The sequence below is a fragment of the Labeo rohita genome, chromosome 22 (genome assembly GCF_022985175.1).
Source record: "Labeo rohita strain BAU-BD-2019 chromosome 22, IGBB_LRoh.1.0, whole genome shotgun sequence".
In the NCBI taxonomy this organism is placed as follows: domain Eukaryota; kingdom Metazoa; phylum Chordata; class Actinopteri; order Cypriniformes; family Cyprinidae; genus Labeo; species Labeo rohita.
Window position 1 is genome coordinate 32,241,645 of NC_066890.1, and position 18,129 is coordinate 32,259,773.

Genomic DNA, 18,129 nt, shown 5'->3' on the forward strand with positions numbered 1-18,129 from the left:
CCACCTTTAAAAATAAGCTGAAAATGCACAATAAAACCCAAATTATAGTTTCGAAGAGTTCAGTCCATGTAGTTCGCTCCGTTGTCGTTTACACACTGCAGTTTTTGCTTCGTCTTTGCCACTCTGCCTCCAAAAGCCTTGGCACAGTTGCCTTGGCATTCAGTGCCTTCTCGTAGAACTTGGCAGAAAATACTATAAAGGCGTCTCTAATGTCTGCCACAATTAGACGAGACAAAATTAAGAGAATTTTATATTTTTGTTATAAATGTAATTTTCTTGTTATACATTGTTCGCTTGATAACATTCGTCTTGCTTCATAATAAGCGGTGTAGGTTTGGTAGCTTATTTACTGTTGTGTTAGACAACACACAACAAAATGTTTCATTTTTAATAACGTTTTTATTTTATAACACCACGATTTAAATAGGCCTGAAGCCTAAAAGATGCACGTTAAATATCATATGCAAGACTAAATCGAGTGTAAAAACAGGGGTCATTCAGATGACCAAGTACAATGGGTTTAATTTTACCTTTTTCAAAGTGAACACGAAGTTGATATTCGTCGTGTAAATTTTAGTTAATTTGCGCTCATTTGTTTTGTCATTCTACAAAAACATATCTGCTAAATTGCTTATTTATTTGATAGTTTTCAGTTCAGTCAGTTTACCTGAGTCTTCCCGCGTCTTCATCAATGGACATGTCGTCATCAGGCCTATAGGCGCCGTTTAACCAATCAGTGCTGAAAACAATGCGCAAACGTAAATGACGTACAGGCAAGTGTATGTGATTGTAAATATCTAAATATCTACACTGGATTTAAAAATATAGACTGGAGTTTTTAAATTCAGACCTAAAGACTTTTAGGCCTGAGGGGGCATTTGAAGAAGCTTCACAAATCAAACAATATCTGGTGTTTATTACTAGCCCACATTTAAATTCGACTTTCTGAAAACATTACAACAAAGTCATATTATTTTAATAACTAATCCAATTCTTGTGAATTTTCTAGGCCGCTTTTGAGCTTTGTAAAGGCTGCATGATTAAATACAGGTGGCTGATCTGTCGACACGCAGTTCGTGTGTAAATATAGGCTAAACGATGCAACGCGACTCCCGTTTTAAGACAAGCGAGACGTCCAGAACCCGTTACCGTTCAACAGTAAAGTTCCCATTAAAATTACTACGTTTGCGGGACCTGCAAAATCGATTGCAACTTTAGTGCTCTAAACCAAGTCAAAGTGCACACCTGGGTACCTGTCAAATATCCAGGAATGGAAAAGAACATTTTTGTGTTTTATTGAGAACGGCAAGAGCTAGTTTTCTTCGCAGTGCAACAAAAACTATTGTGTGTGTGTGTGTGTTTATAAATGATCATAATAAATCGGTGCATTTCAACAACAAAAGATTATTTACAAAGCAGTTTTCTTTAAATATTTGAAACATTCTATCAAAGGTGATATATGTAAGTGTTAATAAATTTGATTGTGCCATCTCAAGTGGAATTTTGAGAAAAATATATCATATATAGGGTACTGAAATAAGTGTCAAGGTTGACAGGAGCCTAATACCTTTAATTTATTTAGGGTATTGCTTCGTTTTTCGCTCAATGTCAAGACATTTGAAAATACATATTTATAACTGCTTTTAGTTCCGTTATTTTTTGTAATCAAAATATGTCAGTTGTATAATACATCATAAAGTTTGAGACACCACATTTAAACCTCAGGTCTGACAGACCATGTTGCACATTTCGAGCCTTTGCATTCCCGTCAGGCTGTCAAAACAAAACAGAAGTCCGATATCATGAAGATAAGCGCTCTCTCTATTCCCAATCTAATTTATTTGTGTTTCCGCGAGGCTGTTTACCGACAAACCAAGTGTCTGAGGGAGTTTGTCTTGCGGCGTGCAGGAGTGGTTGCCTTCACATGCGCGTAAAACTTGCCCAATAGCGGCGTCGTGAGCTTTGAATTTCACTGCTTTGCCCAATCACAGAGTAGCTCATGAAAATACCAGAGGGACGGACGTGCACCTGCAGCAAGTTAGTGTGACTGTGAGTTGTGAGCATAATTAATATCCAGTTTCCTATCATTTTTATCACACACAGTGCTATGTAAATGATCACTTATCTTAGATTTAACAGAACTCAGCTTAGTGTTTGTTTCACGGTTGCGATTTTGATGCACCTCAAATAGTTGACTTTATGAAATAAAGTGTTTTCTTTTTTTTTCTCTCCAGTATCGTAGAATATCATCCTGTCTTTCTGGAAAACACTGTGTGTGCCCTGAAATGAAGCCTGCACGTTGCCGTTTTCTAGGGGGCGCCCGACTGACTTACAGGCGGAGTGGTTGGTTAATAATAAAACGCTGTTGAGTGCCAACCAAACTAATTACATGAACTAGGTTTGCTTATTAATGATGTTTGCACGTTCAGTACACGTGATTAGAAACATAACATTGCATTTGGCAGTCGCTTTCCTATCCATCAGTGTCCACTTCTTACTTTTAAATCATTGAAGCTATTCAGATGAATTTTGGACAAAACATGCGCAATTTCATTTTGTGTGGTCTATTCTATCGGCTCTTTGAAATATCAAAATCTCATATATAAATATCAATAGGCATATGCTCTTAAGGAACACGCCAGCCGCACATCAGTCTCAAATACTTTCAAGACAGGCCTCACAGAAATGAAAGATGATACTGAAAGCACTGGTGCTTATAAATGGCCGTTTCAAAATATTCTGAAACAATGTTCAACACATGAGGAAAGAAATGCTGCTTGAAATACTCAGGTTTGGATAAACATACAAGAGCATACGGAACAAAATAAGCATTGGTTTACAGTATGTATTGCTGTTGTAGTGATGGAAAGAATGCTTTTCTAGAGTTATTTTGAGTGATTTATATCCCGCGGTAATTCGTAAGTCGACGTTTTGTGTCATAAACAAAGCGCGAGCAGTAAAGTCCGATTTCCAAACGAGTGACGGACTTTTTTACTTTATGGTAAACATAAAACGCAAAAAGTCTAGTCCGATTCTCAAAAGAATGACTCTTTTGAGTCGATTCTTTTAGTGAATCAACTGCACGACCAGGATGGTTCGGTTCCTGGACGACTGGCTCTTTTGAACAGGTTCTTTTAGTGAGGCAAAAATAATTAGCGGTAAATATGAATCTCGCGTACTTTCTCCAAACGAAGCAAGAATTGTTGTGCCATGTTGTACTTAACGCTGGTAAACCTTTAACCAGCTGACTGGTTGTTCATATGCCAACGTGTAGGCTATTTAAAGACACACAGCATTTTTTTTTTAATAATTAAATGTTATCACATTTGATTTAGTATTTTAATTAATTATGCATATGAAGCAGTTGCACTTATGCTGTTTTCAAACGCACCTTTTGCAAGAACTGCATTAAATTTATTGCTGATTTGTAAAATCTGAAATTATAATGAGTGAGGGCAGTGAATGCAATACGAATGTCTTATTTCCCCAAATGTTTATTTCTCAGAAGTAGCCTACTTCTTTATTTATTTGTTTAAAATGAAAGCGGAAGAAAATCCTCAAAATTCGGTGCCTATCAAGTACACGTCAAAATATGCAAGTTAAATTTATATCACAGTTTCTGAATTACAATACTTGGTGTACACGAAGTGCAACGGCATTGGGAGTGCACATTTCTCTTGTCCCGCATGTGTATGGCTCTAGTGCCGATATTGAGGGCGCTGTGCTGATGGAAGAGCCCAAGAGTTTGAACGGCAAAAGTGAACGGGAGCTTCGTCTCGGCGGACTCGAATCGTGCGCTTGCTTCACTTTTTTTCTCTGCCTCTCTCTCTCCCTCTCTCTCAGGTCGAAACTAACCACGACACAAGTGGCAGCTTTTGCAACAGGGGGTTTTAAGGATATTACAATCTTCCTAAGCATGCCGAGCCCTCCTCGCTGCTCGTAAATCCGCCTCAGTTTTGCTTCGCACCGCCACATGCCTCACGGCGGATGCGAGCGAGCGCACGGCGCGGCGCTATAAGAGACAGCGAAGAATGAATCAAACGCGAGTTTTGTAACGCATCCGGACGACTTTTTCTATCGTGTTTTTCTATTCAAACGACCGCAAGATGAAATAATCGCTCCTCTCGGCGCTTCATCAGCACTGTTTCACTCATGGCTCTGTGAAATCTCCGCGTACTTCCATCCATCCGTCGTCGGGACTTTTCTCTAAGGCTGCACTTGATGATAATGCCGAAAGTTTGGATATACGGCTTTAACAGTACAGTACAGTAGATGTGTGTAACTCGAGGCGGGGTTAAAGTTCAGCTCTATGGAGCGCTGAAGCGTCGCGCACACTTCGCAGAGTTGGAAATGTGAAAGCAAGAAGCAAGGCTTTATTTTCCCTCTCTCCCTTCTTCTCTGTCTCTCTTTTTTTCTCTTTTCATACACACATATACATACACACCCCATACATTCACACATACACACCCTCACTCACACACACGCACACACACACAACATATACATCGCCAATTCAAGAGTTAAAACCGACAGATATGTATTCTCCGCTATGCCTAACACAGGTAAGTGATATTTTCGTCTATTATTAACTCTGTTTGTTGCGTTTGAGCGCTGTCTTTGGCCGGGACAGCGCGGATAGGGGCTAACCTTTGCTTAAGACAAGTAACTTAGTGTGCACTAAGGCATTTCGGCTCTGACAGAGCCAACTGAACTACCACATGGCGGATGGCGCCCACCTTACACATAAATGTTTCTTGTGCGCATTTATCTATAGATGTATTTTTTATTCAGCCGCTTTTTGCACGGAGACGGACGTTGATATTTAGCAACTTAAGCGCTGTGCAGGAAAGAAAACGTTACACTGAGCTCAGAAGTCAACGTTATGCACATTTGATCCGGTTGCATTCTTAAAAATTAAGTTCTTTAATGATTCAGCACAGAAATATTTTCGAATTAGGTTACTTTACGCTTGCCCGAAGATTAAAGAGTTCTTTCACAGCACTCTGGGTTCCTTAAAGCACTCGTGAAATACAAAATAAAAACTCTGCATGACTTTAAAAGCTTCAGCTGTTTTAAGTTTAAACGTCTACACGTTTAAACATATTTGAGATCAGACTACTCGTATTTCTGTGCATTTTGTTATTAAATATCAATACAAAATAGCGTCTTCTCTATTAGCTTTAGTTTCAACCAGCTGCCGGCAATGAAAAGCTTTTCTGCTGCTTACATGAGACTTTTTTCTTCAAGGCAGCAGAAACTCTTTGATTCAGATTATTGCAAGCTTCACTCTCTGTACATTTCTAATATTTAGCAACAGTTCTAAATATTGAAAAGTTTAAAATAAGTTTTTTTTTTTAACTTAAAAGTCAAGACTGTTAGATTTGCTGCTGTCATGTTTGATAACTTAGTTTATAATGTGCTGTTCTGATGCTTCGTTGCTTGTTTTGTAATTATCACAGAATAATAACAAAACATAGACAGCAACCAAGAGTTAAAAGAGGTTAAAAAAAACACACACACACACATTGATTGTGTGAATCATGGTGGCAGGTGAAGTGAGGTGACAGGTCTGGAAAAGCTGTCGTCTTATACTGTAGTCTTGATGTGATTTTAAACTGTTTGGTTAAATGCGTTTTATTGAATGCACAAAACAAAAGAGAAGGCCTCAGTATTGTGTCGTGTGTAGCGACGTTCTTTTGACCGTGTTAGTTACAGTCTGTTTGGAGATACTGGAGCGGATTCATGCGAAAAAAGACAAATTATGTATAATGTGTAAAGAAAGGCGAGCTGAGAAAGTTCTCAAACTTCTAATTCGTCTTTTCATAGATTTGAGAATGAAAGACTCGGATTAGTTGGAAAAAGTTGTTTCAGAACTATTTATTTCTGTGAAATCCGTGCAAAACCGTAAGGGAAGCTTTTGATAATTTATCAACCACTATAAATGTAACACACTTGAAGCCTTGCAACCATAAGAACTTGTATATAGCTCATATATTTCCTTACTTAACTAGCAGTGTTGTTAAAAAACCAGTCCAGTGCTTTTTAAAAACAAGTGTTATTTAAAATTTAAAGCAACATGCATTGTTTAAATTTCAATACAAACAAATAAAAGCACTGCTTTTTTTTTCTTTCAAACAAGGAATTTTACACTATTATTAAACGTCTTAAAATCATAGTTGCGTTGAAGATAATTGAGACGGGCAATTGATTTCCTCTGTTGCGGTGTTAAGGCAGTATGAGGTCTATTTTTTTCTCTCTCTCACTCTCTCTGAGCGTGTGTGTGTGTGTCGTATTTAAGGACTCAAATACTCTTCCAACTGCCAAAAATCACAGCACACTGCTTTCATTTTGCATCTAAAATTTAAAATCCAAATAACAATTAATAATTGACTTTTTCACATAATGTAGTTGATAAAAAAAATATATATACGTTTGTCTTGCATTAGCTGTGAAGTAGTTTTAAGTGTGTTAACATCATAATCTCTAATATGTTACGTTTTCCATTATGTTTTTAAAACTCTCGTGTCTTTTTTGGCCACGAGGCACTATTGTTCCCTGCTGAGGCCTTCCTATAGGACAGCGAGGTTCAGCTTGAAACACTTTAGGACTCTAAAAAAACCTGACATGGTAACCAGACCCTATATTGACACTCCAAAACGCAAAGAGCTGTTTGTTCTGCCGCTGCGAGCGTGTAGAATTCAGTTTTCATGAATTGCTAGAAAAACTGGATGCTCTCGTAATTATAATTTGCATGTTAAATTACGGTTTGTTGTGTATCACCCGTCAAATAATCTTAGCAAGCGGTTAAAAACATCACTAGAGAAGTGAAAAAGTGAACATCTTGTTTTTACAGTAGAAAGCTCGATTCTCATCTGGAGGTTTTCCATATTGATTTTCTTTTTAAAAGAAGTCTAAGTGTAGATCATTTTTTAATAATAAAAAAAAGCACATAATGTACATGTGTAAAAAGCCAGAACAATAGATGCTATCACTAATTGAGGAACAATATTTTAGACTTTAGATTAAGTTACTTGGAGAGAGTCAGCGAAGGAAGATAAGGGAATTCATTCACTGCTTAAATGCAAGATGAAACAATACAGTTTTTATGCCTCGGAGGCAAGGGAGTTTGATTCACGAACAAGACAGGAAGGAAACAATATGATTAAACATATACGCTCTCGCACGCTGTAATAATGATATATGCTTATGCAAATCCTTGATTTCCTGTGGCGTAACAAAAGAGATCTGGCAATATGTATCTATATGAAGTCTGTTGTTGCTGTAATTAATATGATACAAAACGCAGCTTTTGTAATAAACATTTATTTATTTTTGCTCGATGGCATACTGTGATTATTTTTAATTACGAAACCAACATTATCAGCAGGGCTTGAAATTGGCCTGAGAAATTAATTTAATTAACGTTCCTAAATAACGCCGAATTAATTGTTAAATTTCTAAAAGCACTGGTCCGAGTCCCAGCGCGTTATATTCATATCTGCGCTTATTCAAATGAAATCTGCGCTCAGCACATAGTGCACTTTGCTTGCTTGCTGGCAGCCCTCTCGTGCTCTCGCACGGTTGGTTTTGGGACACGATGCAGGGCTATTGCTGTTTGTGGAAATGTTATTCTAGTGATTGGCAGTCTGCCATTATTCTCTCTATGTCATAAAAACCCTGAGTTATTTTCTGTGTAAAACCCAAATTATTTCATATTAGAAACCGCACGTTATTTATTCGCCTGGTTATTAGTGTTTACTGTTTTTTATTTTTATTTTAAGGCAGCGAAGAATACAGAAATGCATGTTTATTAAGTAAAATATGAAATGAAAAATCTTGCATTTTGAGATCATACAGTAATATTTTTGAAAAATGTATTTTCATTGTAGATTAAAAAACAAAGAGCAAATCCCACGTATCTACTAAAAAATGAGTTTTGACCACATGCAAAAAAAAGATGGACTGACGTTTTTGTCGTTACATTGTAAAAATTGATTTTCTGCCAGGTTGTGCACCAGCGGCAGGTGAAGGGATCCCAAAACCCGGCGCAATCTGCCCCGCACACACTCCTGTGTGAAAACAACACACTCCTCGCTGATAGCGAATGAAGTAGCTTGCTTTTTTGGAATCGTGTGTGCATTTTTATGGAGAACAGATAAAAATAGCCACTCCAATTTTCCTGGTCGGTTGTTGCTTTTTCTCGGCCCTGGCAGACCCCTACAGACCAGCATTCTTGCCAGAGAGCCAAGATATGTCCTAGACGAGCTTCACACACACGCACACACACACACACTGCCCTGCTCAGTTCACAGACACAGTCCTGCAGTTGAGGGCCGTTTTTCAAAATAATCAAATGGGATTTTATGTAGATGTGTGTGTTTCGCCTTCACGGTGTCTGGTGTGAAAAATCTGCTGTTGTTTTTGTACGTTAGCTGAAGAAAATAGTAACTAATTTCTGCTCCCTTCTCCTCTATCCCAGGATGAATTCCATCCTTTCATTGAAGCACTGCTGCCCCATGTGAGAGCGTTTGCCTACACTTGGTTCAACTTGCAGGCCCGCAAGAGAAAATACTTCAAGAAGCACGAGAAGCGCATGTCTAAGGAAGAGGAGCGAGCCGTGAAGGACGAGCTGCTCAGCGAGAAGCCGGAGGTCAAGCAGAAGTGGGCATCGCGGCTGCTGGCCAAACTCCGCAAGGACATCCGGCCGGAGTTCCGCGAGGATTTTGTGCTCACTGTCACCGGGAAGAAGCCCCCTTGCTGTGTGCTCTCCAACCCCGACCAGAAGGGCAAGATGAGGAGAATCGACTGCCTGCGTCAGGCGGACAAAGTGTGGCGCTTGGACCTGGTCATGGTGATTTTATTCAAAGGTATTCCGCTTGAAAGTACTGACGGCGAAAGGCTGGTTAAGTCTCCGCAGTGCTCGAATCCGGGGCTGTGCGTGCAGCCGCATCACATAGGAGTTTCCGTAAAGGAGCTCGACCTGTACTTGGCCTACTTCGTGCATGCAGGTAAGTCCTGTTTGGAATTCGCTAAAAGCGTATGCTTCTTCATCCCACATTTCCCAAACAAACTGCAAACATTTACACAATGTGATTTATGTGAAGTTATTCCTATCTGACCGAGCGACTGTTAATTGGCAGAAGGCGGCAGGGGATCCGTCTCGCACTGACAGCGGCACAAACCCAAGACAAAAAGCGCACTTTGTTTCGCCAGGCAAACTGAGCACCTTAATTACGTTCATTTCCTCTCGCGCGAATGCGTATCCGTACGGACTCGCGCTTTGATGAGGTCCCGATAAAGCCGTAAAACGTGAGCTTTAGCGCCGCGTAGGAACGACGGGGCTATCTGGCAGACGGCAGGTTGCAAAACGGGAGCGTGTGAATTACTTTGACTTGGTGGGAACACAAAGGCCTCGGGCCTTTGAGCTTTTTGTGAGGATAAGCACGACACCGTCACCGTTTCCCCGCGGCCTGCCGAAATCCTTAGTTTTGATGTTCTGAAAGCCTATTCAGCGGGGAGCGTCCTGCTAACATCCTAATCGGCGAAGTTACCGTTTCTTTTTGGTTCGATGGTGAATAAGAGACGTCAGCGAGAGAACAAGAGGGCTCGTCGCTGACCTGCATTCGGGCCGATCAGGTTTCCTCCTCTGTCTTATTTAAAGCAGTGGAGCATTGCTGGAGCCCCCTTGATTAAAAGCCATCTGAAGAGAGCCTGACCTCATACACAGATGGCGAAAGTGGGGCTTCTGAGAGGAGCTAAAGTCAGTAATTAAATTTATCCCACAGTCCTGCCAGGGCAAAGGGGTGCAGGCCAACAAACACACCCACTTCATCTAGACAATAATACGGCTACCTATCGTTATTAGGGGAAAGTGCTGGAAGAGAGCAGTCGATTCAAACTAGGTAAACTCAGATACGCTAGAGGAAATAAGTTACGAGTTTGGTTTTCAGTTTGTATTTTTGGTGTAATTTGTGGTTTTTATTTGTGTTTCCGAATTCTTTTAATGTTTTTCTTAAATGTACAGTAAGTTTAGGTTTGTCCTTCAACATTTTCACTCAGTTCTTTAAATATTTCTTCAATATTTTCACCGAAGCGTAATATTTTTAAACATTTTTCCTCACAATTTGTATTTCTCAATATTTTCTCAATATTTTAACTATTTTACTTATGTGGGTTTTAATTTGGTTACTCTATTTAAAGAACTGAGAAATACAAGCTTAAACTTACGTAAGAACAATTAAGTTTTTCTGAAAAACTATTAAATGGAGAAATTCAGATGTAAACTCTCAGAAGTAAAATACTGAACAATAGTGCAAAAATATTAAGAAATACAAATGTAACCTTGTAAATTGAGTAAAATGTTTAAAAATATTAAACTTTAGTGAAAAGTTTAAATAAATATGTAAAGAACTGATAAATACAAGCTTACACTTACATACGATTTTTTTCTGAAAAGCTATTAAATAGAGAGAAATTCAAATTTAATCTCAGATAAGTAAAATACTGAAGAACAGTGCAAAACTACTAATAAAATATTGAAAAATATGTTTAAAAATAATAAGGTTTAGTGAAGATATTGAAGAAATGTTTAAAGAACTGAGAAATACAAGCTTAAACTTGCATAAGAACAACTTTTGTTCTGAAAAACTTAATATTTGTAAAAAATAAAAAAATTCTCATAATTTGCAAGGTAAAGTTTGTATTTCTCAATATTTTGTCAGTATATTTGCACTATTTTTCAGTATTTTACTCATGTGTGTTGAAGTTCTCTATCTATTTAATAGTTTCTCAGAAAAATTAATTGTTGTTATGTAAGTTTAAACTTGTACTTATCAGTTCTTTAAATATTTCTATAATATTTTCACTAAAGTTCATTATCTTTAAACATTTTTCTCATAATTTGCAAGGATAAGTTTGTATTGCCTAATTTTTTTTTCAGTATTTTTGCACTGCTGTTCAGCATTTTACTTAAGTTTGAATTTCTCTAATAGTTTTTCAGAAAAAAAATGGTTGTTTTTGTGTAAGTTCTGTAAGTTCTCAGTTCTTTTTATATGTGACCCTGGACCACAAAACCAGCCATAGGCATAACATTTTTTAAATTGAGCTTTCCACTGATGTATGGTTTGTTAGGACAGGACAATACTTGGCCGAGATGCAACTATTTGAAAATCTGGAATCTGAGGGTGCAAAAAATCAAAATATTGAGAAAATCACCTTAAAGATGTCCAGACTAAGTTCTTAGCAATGCATATTGCTAATCAAAAATTAAGTTTTGATATACAGTAGGAAATTTACAAAATATCTTCACGGAACATGATCTTTACTAAAATGGTTTTTGGCATGAAAGAAAAAATCAATAAATTCTAATTGCTACTTATGACTGGTTTTGTGGTCCAGGGTCACATTTTTCAATATGTATCAGTATTTTTGCACTGTTTCAAATTTTTACAAATATTTTTCAGTCTTTTTCATATGTTAAAGTTTAAGTTCTGCATTTTAGCACAATTTTTAAGTATTTTATTTTAAATTTCCTGGTTTTTTTTAAATGCATTTCTCATGTATTCATGTATTTGAAAACCCAATTTTTCTAATCTCAGCAGTCGCGCAGTTCATAATTTTAGTCAGATGCCATAAATCTCTTAACAGAAGTAACACGAGAACTAGAAGAAGACACAAATGTGGTGTTCGCCGAGGCCTGAGGACGCAAAACCGTAGCTAATTTACGACAGGAGCACTCCACACGTGGGAGAGGTCGCGGCTTAAGATGTTAGGGTTGTGACCCCATCTTCAAGGCATTTGACCTCCTAGATAAACATCCACTCCCATTAGCAGCCAGTCAAGCGGAGGGCAGGCTTTGGTTTTGGGTTGCCCCCTTGACCTCCTGTTAAAACAGGTGGTTTTGTTTGGACCACGAAGTGGTGTGCTGTTTAAACCAGCCGAAAGAGGCTAATAGCCGTGGAGACCCAGACTAACATGACACCAGTGACTGTTTCCTTTTAAGTACATGCCAGTTTGTTTGCTGAATGAAGACTGAATGCTATTTTTTTGGGATTTTAACATACCTTTCCCTTTTCCCATTCAAGGTTCAGGTTCAAGTCTAAATGCTTTTGGGCAAAAAGGATATTGTGTTGTCATACAGAATTAAAAAGATGCATTAATGTACTTATTTGGATGAAAAGCTCAATTAGACTTCTTTGAGGTTCCTGTCATTATATATGTCACTTTCACTTGTTGTGAACTGTAGTTGTGTCTCATTGCAGTGTTTTCAGTCTCACGACACAATGGAAGGATATCGCTGGTGCAGATAGATAACAAATGCTCAAGCGGGCCCGTGTGTACATTTCCAGGCCGCCTGATAGATATTTATACTGGACTTACCTTAATTGACCCGGAGCCGCGTCGAACAAACGGTTTGCGTGTGTAATGTTTGTAAAGACGTCTGACCCACTTCCATGTGAGCTCTTAAACAGATTTACTGTACAGTGTGTCTTTCAAAACTAGTTAGCTTTGATGACGCATACTCGCGGCGCGCTGTCATAAGTTTTTGTATTAAGTTCTAGGAAAGTTTTTGCAAAAGCCGGTCAAAGGCTACAGAAATAACTTTTTTTTAACACACCGGTAACCAAATCCGCTGATATCTTCAGGCTGACTTTTGGCAGATCTTGTGTTACAGTCGTTTTATATTCCTCTTCCTTTCCACAGGCTGAGGAATAACAATAATTTGGATCTATTTAAGGCGATTGTGGGATAAACCACAGCCTTTGTTGTGGTTACAGCAGTACACATTGTGGGCTGGGACCTCCCCACCCCCTCGCACCCATCCTCCCTTGCTTTCTGCTCGCTAAATCCCACCGACCGGCCCTGTTACTGCAACAATGACCATGCCACTGTGCTCTTTCACACAGTACCATTCATTAAAAAAACGCGGATGTTGGCCATTCATAAAAATACATTGTGCAACAAGTTATCTTTTCTGCCCGCCACTCTGGCACGGGCCCAGTGCTGAAGGACCAGCTCAGATCCAATGATGGGATACAGCACAGTCAGATTTAATATCATTGCATTTGACCTCCTTTTGAACCATTTTTTTCCTGCTGCAATGTGATTGGATTAAACAAAGCAGATGGTTCTGGGATGGGGAAACACTGTAAGATGTTTTGTGGCGCAGCCACTTGCCTTTAGTGGGTGAATTTCTCCTAAACCTGATTGCGAGGCAAATTCGTGTAATCCGTTTAATGTGCATTGTCAGCGCCGATCTTTCCTCGCAGATTTGGACCACGTTAGTTGGCGCCCAACGTAGGGTCTCAACCGTGCGTCGCTTTTCGCAATTCGTTTAAAATGCAGCTCATCACACTCCATTTCCTCGCTGACGTAACCGCGGCGAAGGCTTTTGAGCGGCGAGGCAGTGGGCAGTAATCTAGAGCCGGCGTGAGCGGTACACCTGTGCTCTGGGCTTACCGCTGTCCCCCTGCGTAGTGAGGCAGGAAAAGGAATGAGGGGGGTTGGCACCAGTCAATTTTTGCTAATTAGTTTTGTATTAACTCCTCAGTCGTCCCAGCGCACGGCCACTGAGAGAGAAATGGGCCCCGTGATGGGAGCTCGGCTATTTTTATTTTTATCCTCCTTTATTCACACATTTATTTAATGCTTCTTGTGTTGGACTTTCTACAGATGACTTTGCTGTGAGAGAACGTGTTAAGTAGGCCCGTATGGAATATGCGTTTTTTGCGCATACGTCAGATTTAAATATCTTAAAGGGATGGTTCACCCAAAAATGACAATTCTGTCATTAATCACTCACCCTCAGGTCGTTCCAAAACCATAGGACCTTCATTCATCTTTGGAATGCAAATTAAGATATGTTTGATGAAATTCGAGAGTTTTCTGACCCTGCATAGACGGCAACGCAACTGACAAGTTCAAGGTGCAGAAAGGTAGTAAGGACATCGATAAAATAGTCCATGTGACATCAGTAATTTTATAAAGCTAGAGAATACATTTTGCGTGCAAAGAAAACAAAAATAACGACTTTATTCAACAATATCTTCTTTTCTGCGTCAGTCCATACGTTCAAGTCTGATGTTTTCGACAGAGGATGACTTGCAATTTTTTTTCCCAGTTATACGGATGCATCATGGTACGTTCATGAATGTGCGTCGAAGACTGACACGGAAGAGAAGATATTGTTAAATAAAGTCGTAATTTTTGTTTTCTTTGTGCGCAAAAAGTATTCTGGTAGCTTCATAACATTACGTTTGAACCACTGATGTTGCATGGACTGTTTTATCGATGTCCTTACTACAAAGGGTCAGAAAGCTCTCGGATTTCATCAGAAATATCTTAATTTGTGTTCTGAAGATGAACGAAGGTCTTACGGGTTTGGAACGACATGAGGGTAATTATTTCATATCAGAATTTTTAATTATAGTTTATATTGTCAAGTTAGCTCAAATAAACTTATTGGATAAACACAAATGTTGGACAATGTGTATATTATATATTTTTTGTAAGCTGGAATTGTTGCTGAAATGGTGGCAAATCAGTTCTTTTATAAAGTTGAAAAACCAATCGTTTTCAACTGTTTGAGCACTTACGTGCTTAAAATGCTTTGTCGTAAAAAATCTGCTGTCAAAAAGTTTAAATAGCTCACCCAATAATGGAAATATGCTGAAAATGTGCTCATCCTCAAGTTGTTCTAAAAGTTTCTTTCTTCCGTTGACCATAAAAGGTGATATTTTGAACAATGTTGTTGCTGGTCTCCATTGACTTCAATGGTATGAAAAAATACTATGAAAGTCAATGGGGACCAAAAGCTGTTTGGTTAACCATGGTCGTCTTTTGTGTTCTAACGATAAATGAAGGTCTTACGAGTTTGGAACAACATGAGGGTGAGTAATTAATGACAGAATTTTCATTTTTGGGAAAACTGTCTAATTGTGTATAACTTTAGAATGACAAGGAAGATTTGAGTAGTGCTAGTAAAAAAAAAAAAGTCAATGTAAAAAATGAATATAAATTAATGCATCACATTCATTTTCAACTATCGCTGTGCTTCTAAAAAGTCAGTCGTGTATATATTATATATATTGTGTGAACTTGAATTGTCAACTCAGTTCTTTTGTATAGTTTTCAACTGTTCGAGCATTTACACACTTAAAACGCGTTGATATAAAAATTCGGCTGTCGAAGAGTTCAAACAGTTCACCCAATGGAAATTTGCTGCAAGTGTGCTCACCCTCAAGTTGTTCCAAAAGTTTCTTTTTTTTGTTGACCATAAAAGAAGATATTTCGAAGAACGTTGTTGCTGGTCTCCTTTGACTTCCATAGCATGAACAAAACTATGGAGGTTAATGGAGAGAAAAAACTGTTTGGTTACTCACGGTCTTCTTTTGTGTTCTAAAGATGAACAAAGGTCTTACGGGTTTGAAACGACATGAGGGTGAGTAATTAATGACAGAATTTTCATTTTTGGGTTGTTGGGTTGTGATATTTTGGGTTGTGATGATTAAGTTTGAACGATGATTTAGTCGGCAAAAATGCGTTGAACAATTTATTAGGTGTAGTTGTTTGTCACTTCAGGTTCAACTGTTCGGCGTTTCCTTTCATCCACGTTTTTTTGAGAACTGATGGCTCGCGGTGAGCTTAGCCGTGTTGGAGAAACGTACGCTGTGTCTGCTAACAGATCAGACTGTTTTAGACTTCCCGAGAGCAGACATCTCGTTCATTACAGAACAGCAACTTTGGCTAACTTCTGAGAATGGAGCCTTTGTGCGCGCATGCCATTCAACAAGAGTGCCATTGTCTTAAGCCCCAGCCGGCAGCAAACGAGGCATTGCGAGGCCTTTGCCGGGAGAAACTTTGATTGTATTAGGTCTTGATGAGGACTTCATTTGAATGGTGAGCAGACAGCTCATGTAAGTCTCGAGGAGACTAGGAAACGTGTTGTTTTTTCAGCTAGGCTCTGTGCGACACTTTTGAATTAAGATCTTGTGTTTAATAAGCTGTTAACAGCATTTTAACAAAGACCTTTACGGTCTGTATCGGTTGCAATAGCTTCGAACGAACGTCGTAAAATGAATCCCACCAAGCGAAAGCCTCTTAAACTGGGTTTAAACCTGACAGACTGAGTCTGCTCGTTGCTAAATCTCTGCTCTGGATCTCTTTCTCATCACATGGAGATTGATCTGCATTATAGTGGCCGATCGGTACGTCACTGGCTATTGATCGCCGTGTTTGCGGTGTTGAGCAACACACGTCTGGGTCTCACAAACCAGCACGCTTCATGTTCGCAAACTGATTCCCAAAGACAAATTCAACTGTTTGCCGTAGCTGGCGCCCTGGTATCATGAAAGGCCCACTCCCACTGCCAAGAGAAGAATGCAGGCCCGGTGATTGAGGCACGGGGCGGCATTGTACGCCGGAATATAAAGGAGAGCGCAGACATGAAACAGGACAGCTGTGAGTGTCTGTGGGGGAAAGTTGCTACAGATGGTAAAAGAAGTGGAAAATAAACTATAAAAAATATAGAAATATAGAAGAAAGGCTGGGGGTGTGCTGCCGTACAGGATCCTCTCATGTCGTCGTTGCGTGCGTGTTTCTGGGATTTTATGCGTGTCTGTGTTAAAGGGAATATGTTACCTCAATTGCTTGTCTGTCCCAATACCCGTTATGCCCATCTGCTGCTGAGCAATGCACAGATTTGCTCTGTGACTGACATGTGCTCGTCGTGCAAAATCCCTGTTTTCATGGAATTTCATTACATTATATTTGGATTAGGGATATTAGCACAGTTCGAGTGGATTTGAAGATTATAATGGAGTGTTTGACTGACTTTAGGTGTCAATATTAGTGCAATATTTGCAGTGTTTCTGAATGTAATTGTATTTTAGGTTGGATTTATTTGGGTAGGTCTGGAAATCAGGTTTCCCTGTTTTGGTTACAGTTGGAAATCTTTCTAGGGGTGATGTTTTACCATTACTTTAACACATTTAGGGAATATTATTAAGAATTTTTGCCTCTAGAAAATAATTGTGCCTAGAAAAGATGTTTCGAACATAGTACGGTAAAGATCGACTGGTATTGTTTCACTAATACCAAATATTTTTTAAGCACTCCGTAATTGATATGCAAAAACGTTTTTAATTGAATTAATTTCAGTTTTTTCGTGCAGTGAATTTTAACAATAAAAATCCAACCATGAAAGTACCAGATAACTGAGTTTATTTCTGCATTTTTGTGCCATAACTTAAATTCCGACAATAAAAGCGCCTGATAACTGACATGATTTTTTAATGAATTCATTTCTGCTTTTTTTTTTGCAGTAGTTTAAAGTTAAGCGATAAAGAGCACCCGATAACAATATGATTTTAATGACTTTATTTCTGCTTTTTTGTGCGGTAACTCTAACTCCAGCAATAAAAGCCCCCAATAACCAATATGATTTTTAATTAATTTATTTCTGCTTTTATGTGCAGTAACTTAAACTTCGACAATAAAAACACCCGATAATTGATATGATTTTAATGAATTTATTTCTGCTTTTATGTGCAGTAACTTAAACTCAGCAAGAAAAGCACCCGATAACGGATGTGATTTTTAATTAATTTGTTTCTGCTTTTTTATGCAGTAACTAAAACTCCGGCAATAAAAGCAGCCGATAACCGATATGACTTTTAATTAATTTATTTCTGTTTTTAATGCGCAGTAACTTAAACTCAACAACAAAAGGACCTGATAACGGTGCTTTGATATGATTTTTAATGCATTTATTTTTGCTTTTTTTGCAGTTTAACTTAAACTCAGCAATAAAATCACCCAATAACCGATATGATTTTTAATGAATTTGTTTCAGATTTTTTTGCAATATAACCTAAACTCAGCAATAAAATCACCCGATAAAGGATATGATTTTTAATTAATTTATTTCTGCTTTTATGCGCAGTAACTTAAACTCCAGCAATAAAAGCACCCAATGACCGTTATGATTTTCTATGTATTTATTTCTGACTTTATGTGCAGTAAATTAAACTCCGGCAATAAAAGCAGCCGATAACCGATATGACTTTTAATGAATTTATTTCTGCTTTTAAGTTCAGTAATTTAAACTCCAGATTTTCAATTAATTAATCT

General features: G+C 38.4%; 1 protein-coding gene across 4 annotated transcripts in view; it reads left to right on the top strand.

The window, feature by feature from the left end:
* The first annotated feature begins 3,677 nt into the window (after nt 1-3,677).
* The window catches only part of nfia (nuclear factor I/A), a 180,274-nt gene continuing 165,822 nt past the window's right edge, over nt 3,678-18,129 (top strand). The window contains exons 1-2 of one of the 4 annotated variants that reach the window (XM_051095173.1): nt 3,678-4,562; nt 8,480-9,008. In XM_051095173.1, the coding sequence (XP_050951130.1) occupies nt 4,536-4,562; nt 8,480-9,008 (556 nt within the window). In that variant the 5' untranslated portion in view covers nt 3,678-4,535. The remainder of the gene's footprint in view (nt 4,563-8,479; nt 9,009-18,129) is intronic. The other 3 variants (XM_051095174.1, XM_051095175.1, XM_051095176.1) reach the window with 3 other exon arrangements.